Source organism: Notolepis coatsorum (genome assembly GCF_963971535.1).
Source record: "Notolepis coatsorum genome assembly, chromosome: 1".
In the NCBI taxonomy this organism is placed as follows: Eukaryota; Metazoa; Chordata; class Actinopteri; order Aulopiformes; family Paralepididae; genus Notolepis; species Notolepis coatsorum.
In genome coordinates, this window is record NC_140165.1 from 56,901,277 (window position 1) to 56,919,643 (window position 18,367).

Below are 18,367 nucleotides of genomic sequence, written 5' to 3' on the forward strand. Positions count from 1 at the left end.
GCACATCAGACAAGCTCGTCTCTGCCCAGTTTAACACTTTCCGTGCCAGCCATGCGGTGCCCCGGAACCCCGTTGCGTGCCACCACCCACTTCAATGACCGAGCTCTCATATTTGCGAACGCATAAACTATATCTTAAATTATGTCTAATATGGCCGTCGCTTATCAATGACTTGTTTGCAGTCAACATTGTCGAAACGGATTGTTTCTTTTAATCGGTTCATTTCCGTTTTATACCATTTTACTCGTTTTTTTAAAGTATAAAGATTCTGTGATAAACGCCCTTTACTGGAATACACTGGAATACACAAAACACGTCATTTTTCGGCCAATTAAGAATCGTTTAAAAAAAAACGCTAGATTATCGATAGTATATGTGTACTTATGCACGCTATAGAAGCGGGCTGAAAAATCGATTATCTTATTTCCTGATCGCACACACACAGACACACACATATGGCACACGCTGATATATAGGTGAAAATAGCTCTGATTATCCCAAGACTGGTAAAATAGATTCCTTACCTCAGATCAGATGTTCTCCAAAAAGATTATTCCAATTCCTGATCGCCATTCCAAATATCGATCGCGTTTATTGATCCAACGCTGGGTACTGGAAACACATATTCTCCGCTGTTCTGGTGGTGGGCAATAACTTGGATCGTCTCCGGTTACTTGTCTGACAAGTAAAATGTGGAAGCAGGACTTTTTTTTCTCCATGCGTTTCATTCAATCCAATGGGGTGCAGTACCATCCGGAGAGACGATAGGTGGCGGTATTTTCCCTGTTCGAGTTCAGACAGATCCCCACTGGTAACGTGAGGCTAGATTGATGAAAAAGTTATGGAAATCGATAATAAAAAAAAAAATTCGATTAAAAACTAGATCTCTCGTCGGCTGGCACTCAACGGTTGGCATGAACTAACAAGAAATCTCGTCGTTGGCACTTGGCACTGAAAGTGTTAATAGCCTACCTCTAGTGCATAGCAGGCGGGCAAGGTCTCTGCCCAGTTTAATAGCCTACCTCTAGTGCATAGCAGGCGGGCTGGTCTCTGCCCAGTTTAATAGCCTACCTCTAGTGCATAGCAGGCGGGCTGGTCTCTGCCCAGTTTGTACGCCACAGTGGTCAGCAGGCCATGTTCAGACATGACAGGCTGCAGATTTCGAACAAAAAGAGAAATACAAGGTAAAGTAAGAAGCATATGCAGTTGTTTTTGAACATTTTATTTTGAGAGACAAAAAGGGAATGTATAATAATGGCAGCGATCGACGTATCAATAAATATACCTTGGATCCAGTGTTTAGAAGTAGAAAACAGCCAGTTCCATATCTGCAAGCGGGGAAATGATGACTTAACCTTCTTACAACAAAGAAACCATAGGCCTCGTACACACTTTGAACTGTCAGATCCACTCTTCCAGAGGGTTGCAATAGTGTTTTACTTTGAACTGTCAGATCTTCCAGAGGGTTGCAATTATGTTTTACTTTGAACTGTCAGATCCACTCTTCCAGAGGGTTGCAATAGTGTTTTACTTTAATACCAGCACGGTCTCACTTAAAATACGTAAATAAACGACCACAGGAAAAAAGGTACATAATGTACGTGTGTTATAGTCATAAGTAATATATTTATGTATTGTATCGAAAATGTAACTTGTGTAAGATAAGTACATATTACATATTAAAATGTCCCCTGCTGGCGATCGAACCCTAACCTTTATGTCTTAACTCATTCAGCACCGGAGCTTAATCCGCGAGATGGCGCTAGAACGCCACCGCTTTAATCAATGGGGGGACTGCGAGATTTGCGAGTGCTTAAAATATATCTTAAATTATAGCTATGGGTCTAATACACCCGTCGCTTATCAGTGAGTTGCTTCTAGTCAACATGTACGAAACGGATTGTTTTTTCATCGGTACATTTCCGTTTTAAACCGTTTTGTACGAGTATAGTTTGTGATTTCTAGTAATCCCAGGAAAAGACGCGATAATAGCCCTTTAGTGGAATACACAAAACACGTTGTCATTTTTCGCCTGATTATCCAATCATCCTGAAATCAACGCTAGATCATCATTGTAGTGGCTATTTGTCAACAACAACTAATAAAAACTAAAAAGCCACTGAAGCACCAGGGCAGCGAATCTCACGCAGATCAGGAAGTCCATTGTCCAGACAGCATTTGACAGTTTTGTGGCGTTTATTGTCTGTTAATCAAAGAATACAGAAAAATTATGTTTGATTCTATATGATCTCCTGACGCTGGTAAAAACCATATACCTTCCCTGATGCCCACTGTGCTATTGCCTCTAATTACTTAAATACACCCAGATGTGCTTCCCAATTGCCCAGAACCCCTTCAAAGTAAAAGCATTTAGCTGCGACTCATAACTTAAATAATATGGCCGTAAACAAATTAATACTACAAAATCACATAACAAATAAATGTAAAAATAGTTAATAGCTCCCACAATCATTATTATCCTTCCTCGTGCAAGCATGCAATGTGGTTTATTTATGTTTTCTGATGACTCTTACGTGTTTTTGGCCTGACCGTCCTGAAAGCACATCTGGCCGACAAGTGCTGCCGATTGATCCCCAAGACACTGTAGGAGGGGGGAGGGGGAGGGGGAGGGGAGGAATCAGTCACTGACAAATTCACCATCATGTACATGTACTGTATGTAGTTGACATTGACCTCCATCATTTAAAGGAACACGCCAAAATTATGGGAACCATTATGTCAAGCTTGGCACAAATTAATGGAAGCGGATATGGATCACTAGCCTAGCTTAAAACTTAAAAGGTTAGTGGTCCATATCCGCTTCCATTAATTTGAGGAAACTGGTATCCATCTTCTTGTCCGACTCTGGAGAGGATGGTAAGCACATTTCCCATAATGTTGGCCCCCTTTGATTATTAAATTAGATACTCACCCCGGATATCGGGATACCTGAGAGAGCACCCGATTTCTGTCGAAAGAAATGTTTGAAAAAGGATTTTAGCGTCAGCGTTTAATATTTTGTTCCACTTCTGCGGAGTAAAATCAGTATCCTCAGGATGTGCGATGACGGAACGTGTTCGAACTTGAATGAGTTGAATAACTAAAAGAAGATCAATTCCAGATCGTTACCGTGATATAGATTTTTGCACATCTCCCGATTCAACTAGCTGATATTTCCCCTGTGGCCGTGGGTTGTCTATAATTTACCCATCTCAAGCTCTGCCCTCTTTTCTACATCCTCCTATCACAACTGTTGCTTTTTGTCCGAGGGAAGCAACAGTTGTGGTTAGAGGGTCAAGAAAAGAGGGCGGGGCTCGAGATAGGTCAATTGAAGAACTAACATCTTAAAACTTGTACACTTTAAACACCGTGACACACAACCCTCTTTGACATCAACAGCATTTTCTAGAAGCCACTTAAAACTTAAAAAAGGGAAATGCACATTATTTGGCCACAAAAAGACCAACAGTAAATACAGCAGTGTTTCCCATACAGATCTATTTGTGGTGGCTCACATTAAATACAGCAGTGTTTCCCATACAGATCTATTTGTGGTGGCTCACATTAAATACAGCAGTGTTTCCCATACATATATCTATTTGTGGTGGCTCACATTAAATACGGCAGTGTTTCCCATACATATATCTATTTGTGGTGGCTCACATTAAATACGGCAGTGTTTCCCATACATATATCTATTTGTGGTGGCTCACATTAAATACGGCAGTGTTTCCCATACATAGATCTATTTGTGGTGGCTCACATTAAATACAGCAGTGTTTCCCATACATAGATCTATTTGTGGTGGCTCACATTAAATACAGCAGTGTTTCCCATACATAGATCTATTTGTGGTGGCTCACATTAAATACGGCAGTGTTTCCCATACATAGATCTATTTGTGGTGGCTCAACACACAATATCACACATGCCTACTACCACTGGTGCCAGAAATAGGGGGGATGGTTTTAAAGAAACATCTAAATGAAGAGCAGCACCATGTTGGCGGACAGCTCCTCTTGCCTGCAGTGTTTTTCTACTATGGCGCTTGAGACGAGCATCAATGTCGCACAATTTCAGTTCAAATAAAAAATAACTGTAGGCTCACAATGAATCTCAAAACATTTAAATAAAGTTCTGTGGTGCATGGAGTTCCATCTTTCACTACAGTACACTCGATTGCCTTGTTACTTTTTACAACCCAGTAATCTGATTACAGTTACTTTTCCAAGTGGCTGTGTGTTACTATTTAGTTACTATCTCATAATGCTGATGATAAGAGAGCCAGGGGTACAGTCAGCTAGACCGGAGATGGGACGTGCGCTCGCGCACGCACGCACGCACGCACACAGCCACACGTTTACGTTTATAGCCGATTGATTTGATTGCTTTCAATAAAGCATTATTAAAAAAAATAATAATAATTATGTTGTGGCAGCAGCAGGGGGGATGACTTCGTAACCTAGTTACCTTTGATAATCAAGTAATAAGTAAAGTAACTAGATTACTTTTTAAAGGAGTAATCAGTCATCAGATTATTTTACAAGTAATCTGTGGCATCACTGATTGGTTGTCGGATATTGGCTTATCACAGATATATCGGTATCGGCTTGTATGTGACCGATATCATTACCAGTTGATAGGTCATCTTTTACAAGCTCTAGCAGGCACTTTTAGAGCTAGTGCCACGATACTGGTAGCAGCATATTAAACTAGAGATCTGGAGGAATCCAAAGATACCAGCCCATTCATGCTTATTGTATTATTATTATTATTATTATTATTATTATTATTATTATTATTATTATTATTATTATTATTATTATTATTATTATTATTATTATTATTATTATTATTATTATGCTAGCTCACTGGCAAAGAGGGCAGATATTCTCCCCTGAAGATATCTGAAAGAAAATGGGCTGATTGGAACCACACAAGTCTCCTCTTTACAGCCAGTGGTGGAAGAAGTACACAGTTCCTTTACTTAAAGTAAAAGTAGAAATACTCAGTTAAATGAGTACTCTGGTAAAAGTAAAAGTGCTCCATTCAAATTCTACTTAAGTATAAGTAGAGAAGTATTTTCTATTGAATGTACTTAAGTATCTAAAGTAAAGGTACACATTCTACATGATGTTTGTGTATCCATTGACCTCTATATATGGTAAAGTGGTATGTGGTCCAGTTATGCTGCTCTGATTACATCCTCTTGAAGTTGACAGGCTTCAAATGTTAAAGTATATTATCTTCATACATTTTTTATTTTGTATATATATTGTGTTTTCTATGGAAAATCCTTTTCTTCAAAGTAACTAGTAACTGATGGGTTCGGATAAATGTAGTGGTGTAAAAAGTACAATATTGCCCTTGAAATGTAGTGGAGTAAAAGTATAAAGTTCCCTAAAATGAAAATAGCTAGACAATTTACTTAAGTACAGTACTTGAGTAAAAATACTTAGTTACTTTTCACCACTGTTTACAGCCTTGCCTAATGTATGCTAGTCCCATGCAGATCCAGGCAAAGATCATGCAGTTAATTTTTTCAACAAAAGAAATTACATGCATTACAACAACTCTGTGAGAACCAAATTTGAGGGATCTTCTAAAAATGGTTGTGAATATCGGTTGATATCGGAAATGTGTATCGTCTCCCAAAATCCAGTATCGGTCTGGCTTTACCTGCTACCACATTAGAGGAGAGCCTTCCTGATAGGACACATTAAGTTTGTTTCTCAGTCCCCACTGCGCTGATTCATTGCACACCACCACAAATAACCCACGGAGCTGTGGGGAAACACTGCTTCATCTTCCATAAAGACCTAAACCAATAACAACCATAACGGACACTAGCTTTGAAAACAACGTTCTATAGGTGAGCGGCCAGGAGGAGGTGGAGCGGCAGCCATGAACTGAAGCACAATAATCAAAACGTCTTCACTCCTTCAGGACTCAGGTGGTGCCATCAATAAGCAGGCCTGAATACAAACCGCGGTCTAGTCTGGTAGCTGGGGTCTAGTCTAGTAGCTGTAGTGATGGTCTAGTCTAGTAGCTGTAGTGATGGTCTAGTCTAGTAGCTGTGGTGATGGTCTAGTCTAGTAGCTGTGGTGATGGTCTAGTCTAGTAGCTGTAGTGATGGTCTAGTCTAGTAGCTGTGGTCTAGTCTAGTAGCTGTGGTCTAGTCTGGTAGCTGTAGTGATGGTCTAGTCTAGTAGCTGTAGTGATGGTCTAGTCTAGTAGCTGTACTGATGGTCTAGTCTAGTAGCTGTAGTGATGGTCTAGTCTAGTAGCTGTAGTGATGGTCTAGTCTAGTAGCTGTAGTGATGGTCTAGTCTAGTAGCTGTAGTGATGGTCTAGTCTAGTAGCTGTAGTGATGGTCTAGTCTAGTAGCTGTAGTGATGGTCTAGTCTAGTAGCTGTAGTGATGGTCTAGTCTAGTAGCTGTAGTGATGGTCTAGTCTAGTAGCTGTGGTGATGGTCTAGTCTAGTAGCTGTAGTGATGGTCTAGTCTAGTAGCTGTAGTGATGGTCTAGTCTAGTAGCTGTAGTGATGGTCTAGTCTAGTAGCTGTAGTGATGGTCTAGTCTAGTAGCTGTGGTGATGGTCTAGCCTAGTAGCTGTAGTGACGGTCTAGTCTAGTAGCTGTAGTGACGGTCTAGTCTAGTAGCTGTAGTGATGGTCTAGTCTAGTAGCTGTAATGATGGTCTAGTCTAGTAGCTGTAGTGATGGTCTAGTCTAGTAGCTGTAGTGATGGTCTAGTAGCTGTAGTGATGGTCTAGTCTAGTAGCTGTAGTGATGGTCTAGTCTAGTAGCTGTAGTGATGGTCTAGTCTAGTAGCTGTAGTGATGGTCTAGTCTAGTAGCTGTAGTGATGGTCTAGTCTAGTAGCTGTGGTGATGGTCTAGTCTAGTAGCTGTAGTGATGGTCTAGTCTAGTAGCTGTAGTGATGGTCTAGTCTAGTAGCTGTGGTGATGGTCTAGTCTGGTAGCTGTAGTGATGGTCTAGTCTAGTAGCTGTGGTGATGGTCTAGTCTGGTAGCTGTGGTGATGGTCTAGTCTAGTAGCTGTGGTGATGGTCTAGTCTAGTAGCTGTAGTGATGGTCTAGTCTAGTAGCTGTAGTGATGGTCTAGTCTAGTAGCTGTGGTCTAGTCTAGTAGCTGTAGTGATGGTCTAGTCTAGTAGCTGTAGTGATGGTCTAGTCTAGTAGCTGTAGTGATGGTCTAGTCTAGTAGCTGTAGTGATGGTCTAGTCTAGTAGCTGTGGTGATGGTGTAGTCTAGTAGCTGTAGTGATGGTCTAGTCTAGTAGCTGTAGTGATGGTCTAGTCTAGTAGCTGTAGTGATGGTCTAGTCTAGTAGCTGTAGTGATGGTCTAGTCTAGTAGCTGTAGTGATGGTCTAGTCTAGTAGCTGTAGTGATGGTCTAGTCTAGTAGCTGTAGTGATGGTCTAGTCTAGTAGCTGTAGTGATGGTCTAGTCTAGTAGCTGTAGTGATGGTCTAGTCTAGTAGCTGTAGTGATGGTCTAGTCTAGTAGCTGTAGTGATGGTCTAGTCTAGTAGCTGTAGTGATGGTCTAGTCTAGTAGCTGTAGTGATGGTCTAGTCTAGTAGCTGTGGTGATGGTGTAGTCTAGTAGCTGTAGTGATGGTCTAGTCTAGTAGCTGTAGTGATGGTCTAGTCTAGTAGCTGTAGTGATGGTCTAGTCTAGTAGCTGTAGTGATGGTCTAGTCTAGTAGCTGTAGTGATGGTCTAGTCTAGTAGCTGTGGTCTAGTCTAGTCTAGTAGCTGTGGTCTAGTCTAGTAGCTGTAGTGATGGTCTAGTCTAGTAGCTGTAGTGATGGTCTAGTCTAGTAGCTGTAGTGATGGTCTAGTCTAGTAGCTGTAGTGATGGTATAGTCTGGTCCTGATGAATTGAAAATGGGGGACCCTGATGTAAACAAGACGAAAGTCTTTCTCTGGTCTGCATCCCCTTAACAATTGTGTGTATTGAGCTGTACTGTATTGTACCCATTCTGCAATCTGTTAATAAAGTTTTCAATCAATCAATCAATCAAGCTGTAGTGATGGTCTAGTCTAGTAGCTGTAGTGATGGTCTAGTCTAGTAGCTGTAGTGATGGTCTAGTCTAGTAGCTGTAGTGATGGTCTAGTCTAGTAGCTGTAGTGATGGTCTAGTCTAGTAGCTGTGGTGATGGTGTAGTCTAGTAGCTGTAGTGATGGTCTAGTCTAGTAGCTGTAGTGATGGTCTAGTCTAGTAGCTGTAGTGATGGTCTAGTCTAGTAGCTGTAGTGATGGACTAGTCTAGTATCTGTAGTGATGGTCTAGTCTAGTAGCTGTAGTGATGGTCTAATCTAGTAGCTGTAGTGATGGTCTAGTCTAGTAGCTGTAGTGATGGTCTAGTCTAGTAGCTGTAGTGATGGTCTAGTCTAGTAGCTGTAGTGATGGTCTAGTCTAGTAGCTGTAGTGATGGTCTAGTCTAGTAGCTGTAGTGATGGTCTAGTCTAGTAGCTGTAGTGATGGTCTAGTCTAGTAGCTGTAGTGATGGTCTAGTAGCTGTAGTGATGGTCTAGTCTAGTAGCTGTAGTGATGGTCTAGTCTAGTAGCTGTGGTGATGGTCTAGTCTAGTAGCTGTAGTGATGGTCTAGTCTAGTAGCTGTAGTGATGGTCTAGTCTAGTAGCTGTGGTCTAGTCTAGTAGCTGTAGTGATGGTCTAGTCTAGTATCTGTAGTGATGGTCTAGTCTAGTAGCTGTAGTGATGGTCTAGTCTAGTAGCTGTGGTCTAGTCTAGTAGCTGTAGTGATGGTCTAGTCTAGTAGCTGTAGTGATGGTCTAGTCTAGTAGCTGTAGTGATGGTCTAGTCTAGTAGCTGTAGTGATGGTCTAGTCTAGTATCTGTAGTGATGGTCTAGTCTAGTAGCTGTAGTGATGGTCTAGTCTAGTAGCTGTAGTGATGGTCTAGTCTAGTAGCTGTAGTGATGGTCTAATCTAGTAGCTGTAGTGATGGTCTAGTCTAGTAGCTGTAGTGATGGTCTAGTCTAGTAGCTGTAGTGATGGTCTAGTCTAGTAGCTGTGGTCTAGTCTAGTAGCTGTAGTGATGGTCTAGTCTAGTAGCTGTAGTGATGGTCTAGTCTAGTAGCTGTGGTGATGGTCTAGTCTAGTAGCTGTGGTCTAGTAGCTGTAGTGATGGTCTAGTCTAGTAGCTGTAGTGATGGTCTAGTCTAGTAGCTGTAGTGATGGTCTAGTCTAGTAGCTGTGGTGATGGTCTAGTCTAGTAGCTGTAGTGATGGTCTAGTAGCTGTAGTGATGGTCTAGTCTAGTAGCTGTAGTGATGGTCTAGTCTAGTAGCTGTAGTGATGGTCTAGTCTAGTAGCTGTAGTGATGGTCTAGTCTAGTAGCTGTGGTCTAGTCTAGTAGCTGTGGTGATGGTCTAGTCTAGTAGCTGTAGTGATGGTCTAGTCTAGTAGCTGTAGTGATGGTCTAGTCTAGTAGCTGTAGTGATGGTCTAGTCTAGTAGCTGTAGTGACGGTCTAGTCTAGTAGCTGTAGTGATGGTCTAGTCTAGTAGCTGTATTGATGGTCTAGTCTAGTAGCTGTAGTGATGGTCTAGTCTAGTAGCTGTAGTGATGGTCTAGTCTAGTAGCTGTAGTGATGGTCTAGTCTAGTAGCTGTGGTCTAGTCTAGTAGCTGTAGTGATGGTCTAGTCTAGTAGCTGTAGTGATGGTCTAGTCTAGTAGCTGTAGTGATGGTCTAGTCTAGTAGCTGTGGTGATGGTCTAGTCTAGTAGCTGTGGTCTAGTCTAGTAGCTGTGGTGACGGTCTAGTCTGGTAGCTGTGTGTATCAGGGGAGTGGCGTTGGCTCGAATAGGACTGGGCCCCAAGAGAGAGTGAAGAGATTTGTGAGACACAGGAGAAGCAGCCAGACAGGAACACCCTCCCAGGTGAGCTGGAGGAACGATGCCAGAGGGACAGTAGGCGAGAAGCGTGATGCCACGGCAGCAGCAGAGAACATTCTCATCCAGTACATTTCCAATACTTAATGTGCGTGTGGGTTCAGGAGAGAGATAACCCATTCATGTAAATAACTGATTCTGCATTGATGGTTCAAAATTCCGACTTTCAAAATCCAGTTTTCTGCATTTTTAATGTGTTGTTTTTCCTCGAGCTGTGCGCTAGTCCACATGCTTAAAAGAGGAACCTGCCAACATTACAGTATGTGAAATGCACTTACAGTCTTCTCCAGAGTCAGACAAGAAGATAGATACCAATTTCCTCTCTGTGTGTTCAGTAAAAAGCTATCCGGCTGCCAGCTAGCCTACAGCTTAGCACAAATTAATGGATGGAAGCGGATACGGACCAGCTAGCTTAGCTGTTGGCGACAAACACCCGTCTCCTGGAGATTTAAGCGAGGCTAGTGGTCTGTATCCGCTTCCATTAATTTGTGCTAAGTTAGGCTAGCTTGCAGCCGGATAGCTTTCTACTGAACGCACAGAGAGGAAATTGGTGTCCATCTTCTCGTCTCGACTCTGGAGAGGACGGTAAAGCGCTAATGTTGGCGTGTCCCTTTGGGTTTGTTTGGCCATTGATGACGATATGCAGTTTTTAACAAGATCATTTACACTGGAAAGTCGTGGTCTGTTTTGTCATAGCACTGTGGACCTTACAATCACCTTCTGGATTGCTTTTGGTTCATGTAGTTTAATTGAGTGAGGTTGAAACAGGTTGATGCATAAGAATAGTAGTTTTAGAATAGGCGGTAGTAGCAGTAATAGAGGTCGTAATAGCAATAGTATAGTAATAGCAGCAGTAGTATTAATACGAGTAGTAATAATATCACCAGTAGTAGTAGTAACACTAGTAATAGTTGTAGTAGTAGTAGTAATAACACTAGAAATGGTTGTAGTTCTAGTAGTAGTAGTAGTAGTGGTAGTAGTAATAGCAATAGTAGTAGTAGTAGTAACAGTAATAGTAGTTGTAGCTAGCTAGCTTTGTAACAAAATCTGTAACAGCCTCCCAATCAAAGGTAACCAATACCATGGTATGACACTTGGAAATGCACTGTTTGATGGTTTACTCGCTGTTGGCACAGAGAGGCAAGGTGGGACAGCTTTGAGAGCAACAACAATGGTGGTCGTTACTTACCAGGCTAGAACATATTTTCTACCCGTGAGAGAGGAGAGACAAACATGGCACACACACAAAAACAATAAAACCTAAAACAATGTCTCCAACAGTCTTCATGCACTGGACATGAGTTTGAAAACACACAAAGGGGACAAGAAAACAACAACTGGTTGCTCTTTTAGCAGCTGGTTGTTGCATGAGACATTTCAAGACAAGACTAAACTAATTTACATCGCAAATATAACAAAGACACGGGCATAACACTTTAAGAGTTTATAATGGAATTGATACTGGCAGCATGGTATAGATCTGGATAGTTACCGAGATCTTCAGGGAAATTATCATGATTACAAGTATAATAATGTAACCACGTTAATGCACATGGATAAATAAAACGGCAACAAACTTACCATTAAACCGTAGATTTCTGAAGAGCTCCTCACTTTGGGCAGGATTTCCATCGGAATATCAAAGTATCTAACAAGGATATGAGTACAGGAAGAGATACAGAATGCGAGAGGTTATGCATGGTGGTAAAGTATGCACACACACACACACACACACACACACACACACACACACACACACACACACACACACACACACACACACACACACACGCACACACACACACGCACACGGATATGGTTCAACTAGATTTTGGTATAAGGCAAATTAAAGCTATAATGTGTAAGGTTTTTTTATCACTAATTGTTCGGTTTGAATTTTTCTCCACCAGGTGGTAGCCTGGGAGGAGATTATGTGCTTGGTTGCGTGTGTCTTGTGTGGGTCCGTCTAAGCGGAGCTAATCTCGACTGCAGTGGATGAAACTGGCCACATATGCAGACAGCAGGCCAAGGAAATTAATGCTGGATTATTTTTCACATCGGTCAACGACAAGTTATTTACTTATCATTGTCTATTGAAATACATATTCAGGAAAAGTTACTTTTTGAACACAAGAGGGCATTACTACACAGTAGTGTCAAAAATATCGAAGTATCGATACATATCGATACTGAATATTTAAAATGGTTTCGATACTCATTTCCCGAAATACCGATTTCTGCAGTATCGGTACCAGCTGGCGAGTGTTCTACCGCAAGTTGTTGACACACTGTTCAGAGCACGCTTGCCCCTCCGCCTCCTCCGAGTCCAGCCCTCCCCCTCACAGAGCCGTCTTCAGTTTGTAAACAAACATTTTAGGAGGTGGGGTGGCAGGGATAGAGGTGGGGGGCAGGGATAGAGGTGGAGGGCAGGGATAGAGGTGGGGGGCAGGGATAGAGGTGGGGGGCAGGGATAGAGGTGGAGGGCAGGGATAGAGGTGGAGGTGGGGGCAGGGATAGAGGTGGGGGTGGGGGCAGGGATAGAGGTGGAGGTGGGGGGCAGGGATAGAGGTGGGGGTGGGGGGCAGGGATAGAGGTGGGGGTGGGGGGCAGGGATAGAGGTGGAGGTGGGGGCAGGGATAGAGGTGGAGGTGGGGGGCAGGGATAGAGGTGGGGGGCAGGGATAGAGGTGGGGGACAGGGATAGAGGTGGGGGGTCGGACAGTGATGGGGGACTTCCACTGAACTACAACATCACAGGGTATCTTAGTTACATCAATATTGTGCTCTCAGAACGGCCTCATATTTGTATTTAATGTTCGCTATAATGCCACTTCAGCGCTCATCTTGTTAATCAACCGGGCAATGTCGATCTAGTGTGATCTACGGACGCACCGCCCAGCCACTCGTCTCCGCTCTCCGGGGAGAGAATGCCGACCCAGGGTGGGCTTACGTCGCCTCAGTGTTCCTCTTGGTGGTGCGAATGCAAACAGAATGCAGCCCTGAAGGTGTGTAGTTCTCGGGGAGCTCCCCAGTGGGTACTTCCCCTCAGGGAGACAGCGGAACTGTTTGGTCCCAAAACGCAACATTAGCCTGTTTAACATGCTATATACGGTTCCACAGTTTATCCATTCTGATTTTGGCCATTAAGCCGACTTAAAAGTTAGACTCTTGAATTATTTCTGTAGCACAGGCAATACGTTTCTTTCTCCCTGGGTTGCCGGGTTGCGCAAAACATATTCGGTGTTGTGTATGAAGGACATTAGATGGTGTCACGCTCTAATAATGGCAACGCAATTCTTACTTGCAAAGTTCCGGGTCCCAGTCCATGGTGTGGATGTTGAAGAGCATGGTTCTGCTGGCGTTGGTCACGTCGGTGCAGTGCACCCCTCCTGACTTCCCACCTGTCAGACACTATAGGAGAGAGGGCAACAAGAGAGTCACACCTGTCAGAGACTATAGGAGAGAGGGCAACAAGAGTCACACCTGTCAGAGACTATAGGAGAGAGGGTAACAAGAGAGTCCCACCTGTCAGAGACTATAGGAGAGAGGGCAACAAGAGAGTCACACCTGTCGGAGACTATAGGAGAGAGGGCAACAAGAGTCACACCTGTCAGACTATAGGAGAGAGGGCAACAAGAGAGTCCCACCTGTCAGAGACTATAGGAGAGAGGGTAACAAGAGAGTCACACCTGTCACACTATAGGAGAGAGGGTAACAAGAGAGTCACACCTGTCAGAGACTATAGGAGAGAGAGCAACAAGAGTCACACCTGTCAGAGACTATAGGCGAGAGAGCAACAAGAGAGTCCCACCTGTCAGAGACTATAGGAGAGAGGGCAACAAGAGAGTCCCACCTGTCAGAGACTATAGGAGAGAGGGCAACAAGAGAGTCACACCTGTCACACTATAGGAGAGAGAGCAACAAGAGAGTCACACCTGTCAGAGACTATAGAGAGGGTAACAAGATAGTCCCACCTGTCAGAGACTATAGGAAGAGAGGGCAACAAGATAGTCCCACCTGTCAGAGACTATAGGAGAGAGGGCAACAAGAGAGTCCCACCTGTCAGAGACTATAGGAGAGAGGGCAACAAGAGAGTCCCACCTGTCAGAGACTATAGGAGAGAGGGCAACAAGAGAGTCCCACCTGTCAGAGACTATAGGAGAGAGGGCAACAAGAGAGTCCCACCTGTCAGAGACTATAGGAGAGAGAGCAACAAGAGAGTCACACCTGTCAGAGACTATAGGAGAGAGAGCAACAAGAGAGTCCCACCTGTCAGAGACTATAGGAGAGAGAGCAACAAGAGAGTCCCACCTGTCAGAGACTATAGGAGAGAGGGCAACAAGAGAGTCACACCTGTCACACTATAGGAGAGAGAGCAACAAGAGAGTCACACCTGTCAGAGACTATAGAGAGGGTAACAAGATAGTCCCACCTGTCAGAGACTATAGGAGAGAGAGCAACAAGAGTCCCACCTGTCAGAGACTATAGGAGAGAGAGCAACAAGAGTCACACCTGTCAGAGACTATAGGAGAGAGGGCAACAAGAGAGTCACACCTGTCAGTGACTATAGGAGAGAGGGCAACAAGAGTCACACCTGTCAGAGACTATAGGAGAGAGGGCAACAAGAGAGTCACACCTGTCAGTGACTATAGGAGAGAGGGCAACAAGAGAGTCACACCTGTCAGAGACTATAGGAGAGAGGGCAACAAGAGAGTCACACCTGTCAGAGACTATAGGAGAGAGGGCAACAAGAGAGTCACACCTGTCAGAGACTATAGGAGAGAGGGCAACAAGAGAGTCACACCTGTCACACTATAGGAGAGAGGGCAACAAGAGTCACACCTGTCAGAGACTATAGGAGAGAGGGCAACAAGAGTCACACCTGTCAGTGACTATAGGAGAGAGGGCAACAAGAGAGTCACACCTGTCACACTATAGGAGAGAGGGCAACAAGAGAGTCCCACCTGTCAGAGACTATAGGAGAGAGAGCAACAAGAGAGTCCCACCTGTCAGAGACTATAGGAGAGAGGGTAATGTGGGATATTTGTGGATATCCTGATGAAGAATGTCTCAGTCAACCGAGGCTTGGCGAGGTAAGTATCCTGAGGCACACCCAACGCATCCTGAGGTAAGATCAACTTCAATTGTGGTCGGGAAGAGCCCTTTATAGTTCAACAAAGGGGGTGTGTGGTCCCATTTGATAGGTCAGATGGGGGGGAGGGGGTACAGGTTTGGGGACACAGGGGAGGGGGGTGTCTTATTCCACAGAGAGGGGGGGGGGGCACAGGTATGGTGAACACAGGGGAGGGGGATATATTTACATGAGGACATAATTATACCACAGTAACAAGAGAGTCACACCTGTCAGAGACTATAGGAGAGAGGGCAACAAGAGAGTCACACCTGTCAGAGACTATAGGAGAGAGGGCAACAAGAGAGTCACACCTGTCAGAGACTATAGGAGAGAGGGCAACAAGAGAGTCCCACCTGTCAGAGACTATAGGAGAGAGGGTAACAAGAGAGTCCCACCTGTCAGAGACTATAGGAGAGAGAGCAACAAGAGAGTCCCACCTGTCAGAGACTATAGGAGAGAGGGTAACAAGAGAGTCCCACCTGTCAGAGACTATAGGAGAGAGAGCAACAAGAGAGTCACACCTGTCAGAGACTATAGGAGAGAGGGCAACAAGAGAGTCACACCTGTCAGAGACTATAGGAGGGAGGGCAACAAGAGAGTCCCACCTGTCACACTATAGGAGAGAGGGTAACAAGAGAGTCACACCTGTCAGAGACTATAGGAGAGAGAGCAACAAGAGAGTCACACCTGTCAGAGACTATAGGAGAGAGGGCAACAAGAGAGTCACACCTGTCAGAGACTATAGGAGGGAGGGCAACAAGAGAGTCACACCTGTCAGAGACTATAGGAGAGAGGGCAACAAGAGAGTCACACCTGTCAGAGACTATAGGAGAGAGGGCAACAAGAGAGTCACACCTGTCAGTGACTATAGGAGAGAGGGCAACAAGAGAGTCACACCTGTCAGAGACTATAGGAGAGAGGGCAACAAGAGAGTCACACCTGTCAGTGACTATAGGAGAGAGGGCAACAAGAGAGTCACACCTGTCAGAGACTATAGGAGAGAGGGCAACAAGAGAGTCACACCTGTCAGAGACTATAGGAGAGAGGGCAACAAGAGAGTCACACCTGTCAGAGACTATAGGAGAGGGGGCAACAAGAGAGTCACACCTGTCAGAGACTATAGGAGAGAGGGCAACAAGAGAGTCACACCTGTCACACTATAGGAGAGAGGGCAACAAGAGAGTCACACCTGTCAGAGACTATAGGAGAGAGGGCAACAAGAGAGTCACACCTGTCAGTGACTATAGGAGAGAGGGCAACAAGAGAGTCACACCTGTCACACTATAGGAGAGAGGGCAACAAGAGAGTCCCACGTGTCAGAGACTATAGGAGAGAGGGCAACAAGAGAGTCCCACCTGTCAGAGACTATAGGAGAGAGGGCAACAAGAGAGTCACACCTGTCAGAGACTATAGGAGAGAGGGTAACAAGAGAGTCCCACCTGTCAGACACTATAGGAGAGAGAGCAACAAGAGAGTCCCACCTGTCAGAGACTATAGGAGAGAGGGTAACAAGAGAGTCCCACCTGTCAGAGACTATAGGAGAGAGAGCAACAAGAGAGTCCCACCTGTCAGAGACTATAGGAGAGAGGGTAACAAGAGAGTCACACCTGTCAGAGACTATAGGAGAGAGGGCAACAAGAGAGTCACACCTGTCAGAGACTATAGGAGAGAGGGCAACAAGAGAGTCACACCTGTCAGAGACTATAGGAGAGAGGGCAACAAGAGAGTCCCACCTGTCAGAGACTATAGGAGAGAGGGTAACAAGAGAGTCCCACCTGTCAGAGACTATAGGAGAGAGAGCAACAAGAGAGTCCCACCTGTCAGAGACTATAGGAGAGAGGGTAACAAGAGAGTCCCACCTGTCAGAGACTATAGGAGAGAGGGTAACAAGAGAGTCCCACCTGTCAGAGACTATAGGAGAGAGAGCAACAAGAGAGTCCCACCTGTCAGAGACTATAGGAGAGAGGGTAACAAGAGAGTCCCACCTGTCAGAGACTATAGGAGAGATGGCAACAAGAGAGTCACACCTGTCACACTATAGGAGAGAGGGCAACAAGAGAGTCACACCTGTCAGAGACTATAGGAGAGAGGGTAACAAGAGAGTCACACCTGTCACACTATAGGAGAGAGGGTAACAAGAGAGTCACACCTGTCAGAGACTATAGGAGAGAGGGCAACAAGAGAGTCCCACCTGTCAGAGACTATAGGAGAGAGGGCAACAAGAGAGTCACACCTGTCAGAGACTATAGGAGAGAGGGCAACAAGAGAGTCACACCTGTCACACTATAGGAGAGAGGGCAACAAGAGAGTCACACCTGTCAGAGACTATAGGAGAGAGGGTAACAAGAGAGTCACACCTGTCACACTATAGGAGAGAGAGCAACAAGAGAGTCACACCTGTCAGAGACATATCGATCTATTATCAAATAGGATCGATGCAGTGTAAAAAGATCGATTCATATTGCTCTTATTTTGAAAATCCCCTGGTGAGCATATCCGCCCGGCTGCAACAACAACAGCAGCTCAGCGTGTGTTAACGTTAGACAGCATTGCTTCAGAGTCCGCCTATTTTGCGACCCGAAATAAGTGCCTGTTGTTTTTTCCCCCACAAGGGGTCAAATGCATCTAACATGCTTTCCATCCTCGCCATTCCTTTATGCCCACGTCACGTTAAATACCGAAATTAACGTTGTGTTAGCGTAAGCTAACTAAGCTAAGCTGATAGAGAGAACAGCAGAGGTCCACTAGGGACTGGGAAGGAGGGGGGTTACTGCATTCTCGAGATAGCCCCACTAACAGGATCTGGCCGGTACTGCACCTTCTGACTCCCAATATGCCTTTTCCAGCCTAAATACAGCGCTGTGACAGTGAATATGATATTAATAGAGAAGGAAAAAAATTTAAAATTAAAATAAACAGTGAACAGGAGGTCTATTTGTATTCAAAACAATAGATTGTTTTTCATTTAAATGTCTGGAAGAGATCAAAAATAAAAATGTCAAATGATATTTCCATTGCCTTTTTTTTTGTTGATTTAAATGTTACTGATTGTGTTAAATGGGCATATAATATCGTCTCATATCGATCGCAGGCACCTGAATCGAATCGTATCGTATCGTGGCAGACTTTGTGATATCGGAAAATATCGTATCGTTGTCCAAAGAATCTATATCGTATCGTATCGTGATGAAACTGGTGATTCCCACCCCTAGTAACAAGAGAGTCACACCTGTCAGAGACTATAGGAGAGAGGGTAACAAGAGAGTCACACCTGTCAGAGACTATAGGAGAGGGCAACAA

At 44.3% G+C, this 18,367-nt stretch overlaps 1 protein-coding gene across 3 annotated transcripts in view; it reads right to left on the reverse strand.

Annotated features, from left to right (window-relative positions):
• The window catches only part of LOC311240119 (glycerol kinase), a 59,246-nt gene that overhangs the window by 18,096 nt on the left and 22,783 nt on the right, over window positions 1-18,367 (reverse strand). For 2 of the 3 annotated variants that reach the window (XM_084328651.1, XM_084328649.1), the window contains 7 exons: window positions 13,235-13,344; window positions 11,516-11,582; window positions 11,124-11,141; window positions 2,933-2,968; window positions 2,535-2,602; window positions 1,286-1,328; window positions 1,072-1,152 (listed from right to left, as the gene is read on the reverse strand). In XM_084328651.1, the coding sequence (XP_084184777.1) occupies window positions 1,072-1,152; window positions 1,286-1,328; window positions 2,535-2,602; window positions 2,933-2,968; window positions 11,124-11,141; window positions 11,516-11,582; window positions 13,235-13,344 (423 nt within the window). The remainder of the gene's footprint in view (window positions 1-1,071; window positions 1,153-1,285; window positions 1,329-2,534; window positions 2,603-2,932; window positions 2,969-11,123; window positions 11,142-11,515; window positions 11,583-13,234; window positions 13,345-18,367) is intronic. The other variant, XM_084328650.1, reaches the window with a different exon arrangement.